The sequence below is a fragment of the Puntigrus tetrazona genome, chromosome 16 (genome assembly GCF_018831695.1).
Source record: "Puntigrus tetrazona isolate hp1 chromosome 16, ASM1883169v1, whole genome shotgun sequence".
NCBI classification, from domain to species: domain Eukaryota; kingdom Metazoa; phylum Chordata; class Actinopteri; order Cypriniformes; family Cyprinidae; genus Puntigrus; species Puntigrus tetrazona.
Genome location: NC_056714.1, coordinates 10,786,779 through 10,802,879, shown reverse-complemented (window position 1 = coordinate 10,802,879; position 16,101 = coordinate 10,786,779). Strand labels below are relative to the sequence as shown.

The window sequence follows — 16,101 nt, the reverse complement described above, 5'->3', positions numbered from 1 at the left end:
TATATATATATATATATATATATATATATATATATATATGCATATATAAATTTCTCAATAAAAAAAAAAAAAAATATATATATATATATATATATATATATATATATATATATATATATATATATATATATATATATATATATATATATATATATATGGATTAAACAGATTTAATCCAAAACTGGCAAAATAAATATACAAAGGCAGGCAGACAGAACAAAAACAACGAATAGACCTCGGGAAAAGACATTGTATGGACATTGGCAAAAGACATTGGCAATCCAACAAACTCAAGACAAAGACACAGGACTTAAATATATATAATTTTTATTTTAGCAAGATTATTTGTATTTGCAGCTGAAACATTGTAAGTAATTTCAATTGAAACACATCACCACAGGCAGGTGTTTAATGTGCAAGTGTCGCCTCCTATTAGGTGTTCTGTGCAATAACAGATTAGAAGCACGGAACAGCAATAAAGTCAGAAGAAAGTCTTCCTTTTTGGGCAATTTCCATATACATACTGCATGTTATCAAATATACATGGAAAATTTCATCCATCCTTATTAAGTGTTAAAATCACAGTCTTTTCTCTTGCATTCAAGAGGGTGATTTTATTTTTAATAAATAAAAATCAAGCCAGTAGTGTGTATTGTTTTTTCACATACATTTAATTACAAGCAGATGTCACAGTATTTCTTAGCAATATATTTTAACATGAATTCATTAATTATATATATATATATATATATATATATATATATATATATATATATATATATATATATATATATATATATTAGTTCTGCTTAATGTGTTATATTTAATTTATTAATATTAAAATAACAGAAATAATAATATTAATTAATAAACAAAATTCTGATAATAATGTTTTATATAATAAAAGTATGTAAAATATGACATTAGCACACAAGATATATTAAATGGGTTAATGTTATGTGTTCTAATAGCAACTGGAAATAATTCTGTACATGTAATTACTATGCAGTTATTTTTTGCATGCACACACTTTTGCAAATACTGTCTCTTGAGGACCACATTTTTAATTATTTCTGTACAAGACAAATAGGGAAGTTTGCTTGAGCGATTTGACATTTTATTTAAATAACTCCATCCAACTTGAAATATTTTCATCCCTTAACATGTTGGTTTCAAAACATAAATATAAAGTTTTATTTTATATTTAATTGCGTTAGACCGTGTAATAGCGTGACTATGTTGACTATGTAATAACAAGGCTTAAATATACTTTTGTTCATTTTTTTGTTAAATAACAACTTGTTGTTTACTCTTTTAGCTATTGTTCCAATATTTTGCACAGGAACAAAATTCATTGCGACCACAAGACCAGAAGATGCCCACTCTTACCTTTTAAACGTGTTCTTTTGAGCTAACCCAAGGACTGTTTTGTTTTCACGCTCCATCACAGACTACAGTAACAGAGAGAAACCGATAACTTTGTATATTATCTCAAGCAATATCAGTGTTCCGGTAAGATATCTGATCAAATCACAGCCACATTTACAAACCATAAATATGATTCTCGTGCACTGATACCATATTGCAGAATTATTAGACCGTCGATTAGGCTTTTCGATCCAATTAAAGTGTGCCTCCTGGTGGTACAGCTGCACGCTTTACAAAACTGCTCAGACGCGTTTGTCAATACCCCGTTATTACGACCTATTTCAAACAAAAATGAGCAAAATGCAAAAATTAGTCATGGAAACTGTTTTCACGATTTCTTAGAAAGCGTCTAGAGAGGGGGAATTTTGGTTCATAATAATGGAAGGTCGAATCTGAAGTTTTATTTTCGGTATGATAGGTTCACAGAGATCGTTTCGTTTTATTCGTCTGGTTATCTTACGCCTCGAAGTCCGGGCCGAGCCACTAAATGTAATTATTTGAATGTCACGGAGATCGAGCGGTGGTTCTCAAAAGGAACAGGCCTGCATGTGTGGGTGACGGCAGAACAACATTAGCCACAGTTCAAACTCGACAACAGACTTTTCACACATTGTAGAAAACAAAGCAGTTACATTCACACAATCACAACCGCGGTGCTTCAAGCCGCGAAAACAAAGTCGCAAACCTTTTTCGTAAATGCGTAATTTTTCGTCTTATAATAACACGGGTGTGTCTACGTGCTCACGAGAAACTCCTTCAACTGGATATTTGCAACAGCAAACCGGAAACCAGCATCCGTAATAGGCCCAATTACGACAAAAACGTGACCGTGCTAATTCATTGCATTTCTTGATTGGTTAAGTGTAATCAGTGAGCACATACTGTATGTATCCTTGATTGATTTTGTTCTGTAACGCGCTTACAGTTGCTTGCATGCCCACACCACTGCGGTGAGATCAGGACGCGCATAATAAGTCATTTATCTGTTTTGGGATCTCACCGCGATCTCACAGCACCTGCAGATGCAGTTTTCACACTTGCCTGTTTCCTCTGCCGCCCCGGATGGTTTTCACATGGTCTGAGCCCTCAAGAGAGACACGTACAGGAAATGCGTAAAAAAAAAAAAAAATATTAATCCTCAGATCAGAATAGAGATACGAGACAACAGCGCTGTTGAGCGGTTCTTCCAATCCCACACACACTTTACGGACAAATACACCGGAGACCGAATAAAATGTTTCAATGTTTAATCTCAAAAATAACCGAGGGTAAAGTAACTTATGTACAGCACGTAACGTGCGAACATGTATGGTTTCTGTACAAAGAAATACTATACGTGCAAAATTAATATAGAGTCAAAAACATTCAAAATGACATTATGTAAAAAACAGGTGTCGCTACGTCCAGGTTTTTTTTTTTTAATGGTGTCTGTACATCTATACATTATGAGAAACTGACTTAAATAAAACAACATTTAAATAAAACTCCTTTATATTCGGCAATAATTGCAATCGCTTTTAGTTGACATTAGTTATTTTTGAATTATCGGAGCACTGCAACTTCCCTCTTAAACTTCAACCCACAATTTAGAGGCAATTCGCTTCATACTTTCTCCCTGTACAGCAAAAACATTACAAGGGGAACGATTCATCTCATTGTATTTAAAACGACGTGAACTGAAAACAGAATAATTCTTGTCGTTTAGTCATGCAAACTTACATTGACGGACTACTGCCACAATGAGCAGATGTGGAAATTAAAATTCCTAATAATCGGACAATATGAAGCACTACTTCAGTTAACTTCGATTAACAAAAACCGAACAAGACACAATAAATAAATCAACAATCGATACAAGCGTACTCCTGCTCCAGGAGTCAGAACTGCATTCATAACTTATTGTTACAAATTATAACCACCAAAAAGGGAAAAGAAGTAGCATTTAGGTACGTACGGAGTAACTTTGGTATAACGATGAAAATAACGACATTCGTAACAAATGCGTGACAGACACGAACCATTTTTCACCAATGAGGCTTAAGCTTACAAAATAATACTGAACACAGAAAACTCAGCAAAAGAGTCACGGACACGTCATATCTCAACTCGCGGTGGCCAACACACGTACTTAACAATGCTGATTTAACACGAATCATTATAAATAGCTGCAAAATGTTAAAGCCCCAACATTGCACATTTCAACAAATTACAAAGAGTGCACGTTTGCTGTGGTATCTGACGCTTCCTGCCTTCGCCGGCTCGCCGGCTTGTATATTCTAACTGGTCAGTTGAAAGTCATGAGCGGCCGGTGAAAAAGCATTTGAAACACTGCAAATGAACACGAATGAAGGCAGGTCCAGTTTATTTACAACATAAGGCTGATAAGACAGATGCGAGTTGAAATCAAAAGCTTATTTTCTACTTCCCGTCCGAAAGAGTTGCAGCTGTTAAAAGTCGTTTTTATTTCGTATGATCAATGTCCAATATGACTGTACGTTTATCAAACGTGGGACTTGAGATGAATGCCATAGCGTAACCGATATTACTCCCGTTTAAATAAGCTTTTTTCTTTTTCTTTTTTTTTTTACTCCAAAACGTTCAGGATAAAGATATCATCTTTACTGTGCTTCTATACATGGTTTGTACAAAACGTAATCTTTCCTGAATATAGCTATTCAAATTACAGTACTCCACTGAAACAACCTGAAATACTTGAAATACTGTCCGAACATGAGGCTAAAACTTTCTGGCTCGGGGGAATAAAAAAAAAAAAAAAAAACTTTAAAAGAATCCCCCCTTCTTAATTCACATTTTTCTTGTGAGTTTTGTCCATACAAAGAGAAAACATGTACGTGTAGCAGAAATGAGTTTAGAAGGGATGGAAAAGGGAACTTCAGAGTTTTTGTCAGCAGCAGTTACAGTAATAGAGACCCAGAACCGTTTCAGAATGACTCTAAAAGAAGATTTCAGCATATATCAGCAACCTATACTCTCCTCGATATCCTACTCAGGACTGCAGGAGAACGAGATTTGCACTTTTACGTTTCTCTCAGCTCTGGCTGAGCAGGCGGCTGTGCAGGAATGCTCGGAAACTGGCCACGGGTCGCAGGTCGTTCTGATGTTTCCTCCGCTCTATGAAAGAGATGAGTCTGGAAGTGTCGAGGCGAGCTGCTCCGGAAGCTGCGTTGGGCTGCAGCCACGGTTGCTCTCGCAGGCAGACCTGCGCAGAGGGACGTCTGCACGGCTCGCCTCGGAGCAGGACGCATAGCAGATCCCGCGCGGCCGGACTCACCCCGCGGAAGTAGTCCTCCGGGAAGCTGAAGTCGAGGCGGCAGATGTTCAGACAGGTCTCCTCGACACTCTCGTCCAGGAAAGGGGACGCCCCGCTGAGCATCACGTACGCCAGCACGCCTAGACTCCAGAGGTCAGAGGTCAGAGCCGCGGGCTCACCTAGAACCAGCTCAGGGGCGGAGAACTCTGGGCTGCCCAGCAGAGGGTGGATGTACGGCGTGTTGGAGAGATGGGCCGCATCGCCGAAGTCCGTCAGTTTGACTAGAGGCTGGGTTGACGTTTGCTCGATTAATACATTCTCGGGCTGAAAAAAATCACGCAACGGAGATAAGTATGAGATAGGAAACACATGACAGGTTCAAAATGTAAAAATAGGAATTAAATAGCACGAGTGACGCAATCCAGTCAACTATTCAAAAGAGCAACGTCTCCCACCTTTTATTATGTTTTATTTTTAACCACAGACGTCACAACATCTCTAGAAGTGGCAAAGTATTAAAATAGAAGCGATTAGTCAGTGTTGACTTATAGGGTGTAAATTGGATGATTCATTACTTATGAATATAAATAAGACCTTAACCTTTTTGACTCCAAAGCACATTAAGACACAACATTTGACCTGTTTCACAAGTCAAGTTAGTACTGTAGCGTATCTTATTGGTATATTACTTAGATTTAGATGTGTGTGTTGTATTGATACCTCATATTGTTAGTCATTTGATCCATGCAATGATTCATATTAAATTGTTACATCCCTATTTGTTTAGACGAACAGTTTGAACTAATAAGGATATATTTTTGTTAGTGTTTCTGTTTAAAATTATATCTCACTACGAATAATGATTTGTATTTGTATTCAGTGTGTTTTCTTTAGGGTTTACAATTTTTATTCATAAAGATTTAGGATCTCCTGGTTGAAGATTTAGGATCTCCTGGTTGTTAAATGAATTTGACAGTTGTTGAGTAAATATATTAAAATAATAAATTGGTTTTTGAGAAGAGCCAGTCAAGCGCCATCTGGGTATCCTTTTGTCCAAAAATGACCAACTGATTTATTAAGAATAATTCTATGGAAAGGCTCACCTTCAAGTCAAGATGAGCAATCCTACATGTGTGAAGGTAGTGTAAAGCTTCCAGAATGTCCCGTAGATAAAGAGACACCTTTTCTTCTGTTAGGTTCCCCCAGCTTACAATATAGTCCAGGAGACGACCTTGATCAGCGCTGATGTGCAAAAAAACAAAAAGCTAAATTAACTGACGGTATCACTAGCATGTGGGAGACTATATTGTTACAGATCAAGTAAAGAAGTCCACGTACATCTCCAGGATGAGGACGTAACTGGCTGGGGTCTCGTAAGTGTCCAGCAGGCCCACCAAGTGAGGATGCTGAAGACACTGTAGGACACCCATCTCCTGAACCACCTGCTCTCGACGCATTAGCTTCTTATTTACTAGCTTAGCGGCCACCGATTGCCTGCTTCCTCTTTGCTCACACCACTTAGTGACAGCAAACCTGCCTCTAGAGACAGACAGAAAACAAACATTAGCTGGTTCGGACCGTAAGCTGCGTGTATAGAGATATTATTTGATTCATTCAGTATATCAGAACAGTTCATTTGTACAGTACCTCCCCAATTCCATGACTTCAGTGTAGTGGGACTCAAAGTTATCCTTCCAGAGGATCCCGTCACAGGACGTGCCTGCGCAAAAACGACGTCGGTAAATCAGCTGCTATTTCAGCTTTTTCGTTTTGAGCAGCGTTAAATGAAAACCAACTGACCAAGCACCCTGAGGTAGGCTAGGCTGATATGTCACTGAGCCCACGTCATTAGAGGCGATGCAGGTGTAGCTGCCGCTGTCATCCAGAGAGGCAGGTGAGATACGGAGGGTCACTTCCCCTGTCTCACTGAACAAAACATTTAGCAATTAGGTGGGCAAAATGTATAAAATGTAACATTCAAAAACAAAAATATACAGCATTTTTTGTCTAGAATATACTGGACTGGTAAAATGCTCTATTCAGTGGTCAGATATTATTGAGTAATTACTGCTAAACTATATTTGAAGAGTTCATTTGCAAAAGCAGATATGTCCGATATGTCAGATATGTTTCATTGTTTTTAACGCTTTTCAAAAATCATGTTTTTTCATTGTGCATTCTAAATAATCTCAATCAAACTGCAGTTGGTTTATATTGACTAGATTAATGAATAACTTTATAAAACAATTATCTAACACAATAAAACGATGAAAACATGATTGCATGAATATTTTTGAAAGGTTTGCAAATAAACTCTTCATATTGACCAATTTTATTTTAGAAGCAAATGAAGTGATCTTTAAAATGATTTAATTAATTAAAATTACATTTTTATTTTAATGATTGTAATAATTAAAATTACATTTTCATTTGCATCAATATTTAATGCACATTTATTAATTTATTTGGTAATCATGTAACAAGCAACACAGTGACTAATCAATTTTTGGTGAGAAAATGGCATAAATAATTTTCTTCTTGTGCCATATTTTCTTTAGTAATTTATGCTTCAAATTAAAAAATCTACTTAGGGATTTTGCTCACAAAAGAAATAAGATAAGGTGCAAGATAAGATGAGAGGTTAAGTTCACAAAACCGATAGCAATGACAAATTGCAAAACTAAATTAATTTTTTTTATTTGTCAAATCTGATCGAATGCAGTGTATGTAATAAGCAACATAATGTACAGTCAACTAGTCATTACCAGAAAAGAAATCCCCTGTGCAAAATACAAGGTGCTTCACATCTGGTTCCTGATCACCCGGTCAGGGGTTGTTTTTTGTGTGTGTGTGTCTGTGTCTCTGTGTGTGTGTGCATGAGTTTGTAAAATAAATAAATATATATATTTAAGTATTTAAATAAAAATTTTTTTAAAAATTTGTTTTATTTAAATAGTTACAGCATTTTAATTTTCATAAAAAAAACATGTTACAGAAGGTATGCACATCTAGCAGGTGAAAAGAAAGTATGATGAGAGTACCACAAAAAAAAATAACAAACAAAAAAGAAAACGCTGGCACACCGTAGCTTCAAAAGCAGAAAAATATTATACAATAAATTATTTTAAGGTGTACTTGTTACAGTGTATACATTTAAGTACTGTGTAATATTCATTAACTACATGTACTTACTATACGGTTAGTGTTTGGGTTAGGGCTACCTGCATGTATTAATCTATTGCTATTATAATAGTAACTACACGTAACATGACACAAAAATAAAGTGTTACCCAAAACATGTACACTTTTTCACCGAAACCTTTTGTGCCGCGTGGATCCTTTATCAACAGCTACATGGTTTTTGGTGAGAAAATGGCACTAATATTTTTCTCCTTTTGCAGCTATAGTATAGCCATTTTTTCTTTCTTGTTTAGCAATTCATTTTTACAGTTCAAAAATGTATTTAGGAATTTACTCGAAATCAAATCAAGCATTGTGCAAAAGATGAGAGATCAAGTTCATCAAACCAAAACTGCGTTAACTAAATTGACCGAATGCAGTCAATGGACAAAATGACGACAATTTCAAAGAAATATTTAGCTTGGAAAATGTTTCTTTCAGTAAACAGTTATGAAACCAGCAAAATGACTGTGCATCCTTCCCAATCAACAAGATCGTGAACCATAAAGCAAAAGTGCCCCCTGCAGTCTGTATGAGTGCACGGCATGTAAGAAGATGCCTGTGTAGTGGTTTTACCTGTGTGTGAGTGTGTATCTTCCTCCAGTGCTGAGAGTGCTCTGGTCAGGCCCTCTCCAACAGACCGAGGCTTTGGGCTGCCCACAGATCTTACAGCGGAGAGTTACACTGTCGCCCCTGTCGCACACCACCTCACTCAGGGGGACTACGAACTCTGGGGAACTGCTGCCAGCAAATCAGAAACTTACAGTCATTCGGCTGTTTCATTATGACACGTAAACCATTTAATACATGCAGAGAGATTTCCAAGAACGAAAGAACAATATTCTAACTTACCATCATAAATGTAGTTGGGGTTCAAAAGCTGCAAAAATATAAGCGATTATGTATTGTTGAATGTTCGTGCTGTATGTAGAAATTGTATATGAGTAATGATTACATTAGATTGTTAAGGTAGTACCTTTACAGAAACCTTATTGGCTGATACATCTCTAGACTTGCGATAGCCATTCTCTGGTTTGCTTTCTTTCTTGCCCTCTTTGTCTCTCTTTTCAGACTTTCGTCTGATGCGTAGAGCTGTGTGCCACGATGAGGACTTCCTGAATGACAAATAAAGCACTCACTATTCACAGTTAGACTATAATTCAAAGCTGGATTATAATCGTTAGCTGACAAAGAAGAAGTTACTATCATTTGAAAAACAATGGCGTCATGAACACTTACAACTTCACTTACATATTTAAAACACCTTCTTAACTAATACACTGATACACATCTTATTTTGACAATTATTTGATCAATTAAAGAAATAAATAAGTGACTAAACAGCCAGTGTATAATCAATAACAATCAATAAACAATTCTCACTTGAGGGTTCCATCGGGGTAGTCGGGAATGATGATGGAGGTGTGACCCAGAACGTAGCCGGGGATCCAGCCCTCGGCTGCTGGGCCTTGTTCTGTGGCGGCACGGAAAACTAGAAACATGTTTTGCTGGTTAGAGGCCAATATCTGCACAACCTCTCCTTGATACACGCTGATCTCATCTTCTTTTAGAGCCACATAGTCCTGGGTCACCAACATGGTTGACACACTGCTGCTGCTGCTGCTTTCACTCTAAAACCAGACAAACATCAGAGAAGCTTTTATACTACATATATTTCTTTAATTATTGTTTATTTGATTAAACATGTTTGCACATGAAGAATGTTGAACATATTTAGTGAGCTGATCAGAGAGCGAGAATAAAGCAAGCGAGAGCAGTTCTAAAAAAAGATTAACAATTAGTTTACAAGAACCTCTTACGTTTACACCAAAGAGTTGTTCACACTGACAGTTCACAGCTAAATTGCTGATGGTTTTCCAGACTCTGTACTTTTGGTTAAGTATATGATGAGGTGGATAAGCTCAGATGTCTACCACTGATGGTTACCACAACACTTTGAACTCTGTAGCACTATTGATCATGTTTCTTCTAATTGCTTACTATCATTAAAAATGAATGACTGCTGGCCTCTTTGTTGCTGCAAATTGCTTTCAGTGTGATTACCCCTTAAGACTATTGGTTAAATAAGGAAATCTAACACCCTCAAAGACACCATGAAATCAACATTGGAGTTTTGTGGTCTTTTAATATATATAGTTAATATGCTAGTGGACCGCTGAAAGTTCTCTTATCCACTCATGTACACAAATGTTTTATCCAATAAAATGCTCTCTGGAATGAGAATATACCTTCCCCTAATCCTCATACTTGCTTCTGATGCAAATAAAATCTACTTGCTATTTAAAAAAAAAAAAGGAAAAGTCTCCTGATATGTCTCTCTCCAAATTCCTCTGTCAATAGTTAACAAATCAGCACAGGGCCTTGACACTCCAATATATTTTAAATGGATTACACCAAAAATCCTAAAAAAAAGCTGTAAGCAGGTTAAAAAGAAAAAGAGTTAGTAATTGTTAGTTGGCTGTGGTTTACGTGCTCCTTATGCTTGCATATTAGGTCTTCTCAGGCAGTTAGAGAAAGAACATCCTGCCAGTTCAGAGCAGATAGAGTCAGCAGAAATAGTCAACGGATGTACAGAGTTTCTGAGAAACTCTCAAGGAGTTATCCTGGTTAACAGTGCATGTTGTTAGTTGCTCAGCACAGTCAAACCAGGCCAGTTAATATGCACAAAAGCCTGTGTGAATCTTCTTAGTTCCAAGTGAATGCACATACAGTATACCCCAGCGGGTTAGTATAAAGCCAGAGGTGGAGGGGAAGCAGGACTAGGCCTCACTGAAGCCAGGAGCTAGAGTTTGGCTCTTACCCCATTGCTGTGAGTGGAATGCAGGGACTGCTCACTGGTGGAGGAGCAAGTACTGATGCGGTCCAACTCCTTACTGTGGGTGGAGTGCCTGCGAGTCTGACACTGGTTGCGACTCAACGTGTCACTCTGCTCTGTGTAAGAGCCAGGCCTGCCAGTAGGTGAGACTGGCACTGAGGCCCAAAACGGGGAGCCCTTCTGGACTGAAAAGTTCTGAGGGTTCAAGGGGGAGAGAATTGGCGAAGGGACTCTGAGACGGGGCTTTGTTAGGGTGAGAGACAGGGGTGCAACTGTGGCTCTTGGAATGGGTGCTTCTTCGCGTAGCTCCTTCAAGGGGCTCTCCAGGACCCGCATCCTAGGGACCTCACCGTTTAGGTCCTGGTCTGGAAGAGGACACGTACCTGAAGTGCGGTCATCTGGGGCGGGGGCGTGGTGGTGCTGCACGGGTTGAGGGAGACGAGAAGAAGGTTGAGGGATTCGGGAACCTCGGGACCGAGAGCCACAGCTGGAACCCATGGCAGAGCTGCTGCTACCCCCCGGAAGTCCACTGCTGCTGGGTCCACCCAGAACGCTTGCCCCAACATGATTCCGTTGGTATTCAATGGGTGAAGTCAGTGCTGAAAAGACAAGAGGCAAGTAATGTATGTAATAAACCCAGTTATAAGACATTTTATGATGTTCTTAGAATCAATGTTTTGTCAATGTCAAGTTTTCCTGCGAAATTGGGCTACTTTAACTCTGTTGCTGCGGGTTGAAGCAATCCCACTAAAATATTATATGTAATGCGACAACACTAATCATGCTATCAATTGTTGAATAACTAGTTGATCTTGGCTCCCCTATTTCTTCAGTATTATCTTCAAATGCCAATTCACAACTATTGTCTTACAATTAATTAAATTGTTAATGTAAATAATTGAATTCAAATCAGTGTCCAATCCTTCTCCAGGTACTACACTCATGTAATGCAACATATAGTACACATATTATGTGGCCAATCCCACTAGAGAAGTATGAGGTAAAGCCAATTACTTGGTGGTTGTTCATAGTTTGTGGTGCTTCAAACGTATTACATTTTGGCAGCAGATATTTAGCCACTAACACTCAAAATTCTACAATCGTGTTACCATTGAGGAAGTTTCTCTGGTTCTCCAGGATGCTGCTGATCTGCTGGATCCAGGTGAGGCAAACCGCCCGGTTGGAGGAATGGAGGACATAGTGCTCTGAACTGCCAGTGGATGACCTTGAGGTCAAAATAAACTTACAAGGGTCATTGTCAGGACTCTCTTCTAGACCCAACCAACTGACCTGCACAGCAGAGAGAAAGAGAGAGACAGGAGATAAATGTTTTTACTTTCTATACTTTGTATAGCACTATAGGAGTGGTTCTGTAGACACACCTTTATGCTGTTCTTAAACAAATAGCCTGGCATAGAGAAGCCCTTCTTTTTATCCAGAGGTTCACTGAAGATAACTATCTGCTCAAAGAGAAAGACACGCCTCTCTTTCATGCGGGAAAGGAGACCACCATCCTGGTCGGAGACCAAGAAGGTGTCCTGGAGAAGCAGTCTTCCCTGGGCTACAATTTTCCCCTAGAAGAAAAAATTAACAATGCTTAGACCTCAAAACAGTTTAAATTTCCTTGAATGTCCAAAAAAAAAACCCTGCACTAAAAAAGAACATTCAATACAAGTACATTGCTCTATCCACCAAATGACAAACTTTCACTGTCATATTTGGTTTGATTAGTTTTGATATAGAAAAAAAAACATTTGTGAAAAACTTGTGGACTTATTTATGTACATACAACTGTTAATGGATGTGCTTTTAGCTTTCCTCCTACGCACTCACAAACTTTTGCAAATAAGAGAAATGCATCTTACATCAAATCCTTGGAGGCGTCCAACATTCATCATGTCATTGCAGCGTTTTGGAACAACACACATCACCTCTACAGCTTTCTGTGAGAGAGCATATGCAGCTTAGTACTAGTGCTTGCCTGTGTAAAATTTGCCACCATAATACAAAGAAGTTATGGGTGGTTACTATGGTGTTGCAATTGTATGTGCATATGTCTATGAAAGTTTGTGTACTGTGGTAAAAGGATCGCAGTATAGGCAAACAACATTTGGATTTGAAATCAAAATAATGGATGAATGTTGTGTTTGTGGTAAACCGCGGATAAGAAGCAGACTGCAAACTGATCCTGTTTGATAGCACAACGGGTTTGTGCTGCTTTTGCACTGCAGAGGTAATGCAAACTAAGCATGTGTGAAACAAGCATAACCCATAATTTAACAAATACCTTTACCTCTAATTCTATAGTGTCCAATCCAGCCTTTTTGGAGAACTTGAGAAAATCCTAAATTAAAACAAGGCAGAACAATTATAAGAAACATTCATGTTGAAAGATAATGGTCTTTTCTCAACACCTATTCTTTACAAAAACACGGGTCAGTAATTGCAAGGAATGGCAACATTGCTACTGCAATTTCACTGCCTGACCTTCAGAAGAAGCTGGTATTTCATGATCCGCTGCACTGGTTTAATCAGTAGATCTGTGATCTGTAGCCTGTGGCCCAACCTCTGTTTTAAATCCTGATGAACATATAAAGAAAAGATGGTTATCAGTCTGTCTAACTTTTTTATGACTCATGTTTAAATGTCAGGAAGAAAGTAGGCAGCGAACTGAGTCTTACCTCAAAATAAGTGTCGATGTACTCTGAAACAATGTGCTCTGATTTGGGCTTGTTTTGGCAGTAGACAATGTACATGTGCAGTCTCCGTTCCTGAAGCCAAAACAGAATTTCAGACAACGAAGGTCAAAACTTAAAGAGGAGAGTTCCTGTTCTTCATGGTGCTTTCCAGCTGGGCTAACATATAGAAACAGCTATGATTCAACCGCTCACTAAGCTACTGCATGTAACACACAGACCACTTTCTTAAACTACAAGTATGGCATTTAATGGAAAAGTTCACCCAAAAATGTAAATCTGTCGTGATTTTCTTACACTTGTGCCATGTTTTTATTCTGTCGATTGTAAAAGTAAATTTTAAAAAATGTTTTACCTACACAATAAAAGCACTATATATTTGTATAGCCCTTTACGCATTATACAAAGCTTTCCAAAAATGTTTTTTAGCTAGGACTGCATTAACTGCTTTTAATGGCTTAGAGGTGAAGTGTGCCATTTTCAGGGGTGTAGAAATACTCGCATCTCACCTAAATGTATAGAAAAACAACGATATGTGATTCATAAGTTGTTTCATTGTTGTGTGTATAGGCACTGCAGCTTTATGATGTTAACAACCATTGCTCTATGTGTTTGAACATCCCCACTGACACAGCAACATGATATAAGTTTGAGATGGGAATATCTATTTAATTTAATGATATTTGTCAAAACCCCACAATGAATGATTTCATACCTGTCTTATAAACAGGGGCGCGAGTCTATCTGGTCTCTTCAAGCACTTCTCTAGTTCACCAAGAAAGAAGCTACAAAGATGAGAGGTGAGACATTAAAGACAGGAAATGAAAGTAGGGGGTCTTGGTGGTATTTACGAGAACGATCATCTTAAGTGTGTCAATTTCACGTACTCTTTATGCCAGTCAAAAATCTGGTGAATGTTGCCAAAGACGATCTTATCTTTGCCCTTCATGTCGTCGGGTACACCATCCTCTTTCATCCTGCTCATGTACCCCTGCAGTTGCCAGAACATATTAGCATGGTTACCATATGGAGCCAGCAACTTACTCGATGACCAACGAATGCGTTCAGTGACATGTGGTCACCATAGTGATCCCACTGCAGTATTCGTTAAAAGGACTGAACGTAAACCCACCTCCACGACTGCACCAAGGTCTCTCACATAGTCTCTCTCTGTCTCCACAAGTTCCAGCAGTACATAGCTGAAAATGAAAGAGAAAACACGTTCACATACAAATCAAAGAACAATTCAAGATGGCAGGCAGAGTCAAAAGAAACATATTTCGTTTGGTATAAAAATGTACCTATAAAAAATATTTCTAATTAAGAAATCTAATTAAAGTGTACCCCATATTGAGTGTACTACACATTTTTATGCTTATTATGCTATTCTAGAGGAATCAATGCTGTCTATCTGCCTTTTCAAATGACTCATGTCAATGTTCCTCAATGCATTGGTCTCTGTAGAATAAACCTTGAAACTAACTGAACTGAATGTAAAGCTTTATAAATGAGAAACTATTTCAAACAGTTTGCTTCTGACCTTTAAAAGCAAACACAATAATTATGAGACAATTCATGTGTCGAAATACATAAACAATATGCTACATGACCTGTTTTGAACCATTTGAATTAAACAAGAGCATTCAAAGTCAGCAAAGAGTCATCTACATTTACAATGTATCAAATAGTCAGTATGACTCTTTTCTGTTCCACACTTCCCACTAATTGTCTTATTTTGCTCTTTGGCCATTTAAGTGTCTTTTTTTAGTTATCTGTGATACCTCTCTGAACCTCTGGAAGCTGCAACACTTTTTGTACAGAGGTCAAAACATCAACACTTAGAGATACTTGGAGGCTCTGACATAACCTTGTCACTAAAACAATACACATGGGACTTAATTTTGGTGTGGCCTTACAACTACTAGGTTTTTTAGAGAGCATATTTATAAATAGGAGAGAAACACACTGTCGTCTCTTGAGGAAGCCAGTCTTGCGTTCATCCATCTCATCGATGGGAGATGAGGAAGACAGTAGTGAGTTATCTGACGGATTGCAGGAAGGGCTACTGCTATCTCCTCGCTCAACAGGGAGAGAACTAGGCCTGTCCTCCAGGTTCTGTGAAAGAAAAAGCAGACCATGCAAAAACATTATAATGGACTCGAGCTATGATTACCTACACCTCTGTGATCTCTTACCATTTTGCTCTTGACGAGTTCCTCAATGGCGCTGACCAGTTCAGCTGCACTCGGTGTCTCTGAGCTGCTGGGACGTCCAGACAGACGGGAGGTAGCCTACACAAAAAAGATAAAAAGGAAGAATGTTTTGAATCTTACTTAAGTAGGACTCTCACAAAAATGAAACGAAACGAAACAAAACAAAAAACTAAAAAACAAAACAAAAACTTGCACGATAAAAGACCTTTATGTGTTTTTTCATGAGGCCTAGTCCCTTAGGAGGTATAAAAAATGAGCCACAAAGACTTTAATATTTATTTATTTTGTGAATCTGCAAAGATGCTCACCATTGTAGTGTTCTTACAAAGAAGACGGAAACATTCCAGTCCAAATATGGCAATGGGTGTGGTTTCTGTGTTCGCCAGCCAATCAGGGGCTGATTTCAGAGTGGTGGGGGCATATATAGGGGGATGGAAGTGGGAACTTTGGTTTGGAATATTTAGGTTGTTTTGGGTG

The 16,101-nt window shown here is 38.1% G+C and overlaps 1 protein-coding gene across 1 annotated transcript in view; it reads right to left on the bottom strand.

Moving 5' to 3' along the window:
- Window positions 1-2,658: 2,658 nt before the first annotated feature.
- The window catches only part of LOC122360810 (triple functional domain protein-like), a 37,471-nt gene continuing 24,028 nt past the window's right edge, over window positions 2,659-16,101 (bottom strand). Inside the window, 21 exon segments of the mRNA XM_043261672.1 lie at window positions 2,659-5,023; window positions 5,803-5,941; window positions 6,038-6,238; window positions 6,347-6,419; window positions 6,507-6,625; window positions 8,456-8,620; window positions 8,728-8,759; window positions 8,856-8,994; window positions 9,263-9,510; window positions 10,701-11,314; window positions 11,825-12,005; window positions 12,098-12,289; window positions 12,581-12,658; window positions 13,009-13,059; window positions 13,203-13,295; window positions 13,397-13,486; window positions 14,127-14,196; window positions 14,299-14,402; window positions 14,544-14,610; window positions 15,378-15,526; window positions 15,607-15,702. Coding sequence (XP_043117607.1) covers window positions 4,478-5,023; window positions 5,803-5,941; window positions 6,038-6,238; window positions 6,347-6,419; window positions 6,507-6,625; window positions 8,456-8,620; window positions 8,728-8,759; window positions 8,856-8,994; window positions 9,263-9,510; window positions 10,701-11,314; window positions 11,825-12,005; window positions 12,098-12,289; window positions 12,581-12,658; window positions 13,009-13,059; window positions 13,203-13,295; window positions 13,397-13,486; window positions 14,127-14,196; window positions 14,299-14,402; window positions 14,544-14,610; window positions 15,378-15,526; window positions 15,607-15,702 — 3,447 coding nt within the window. The 3' untranslated portion in view covers window positions 2,659-4,477.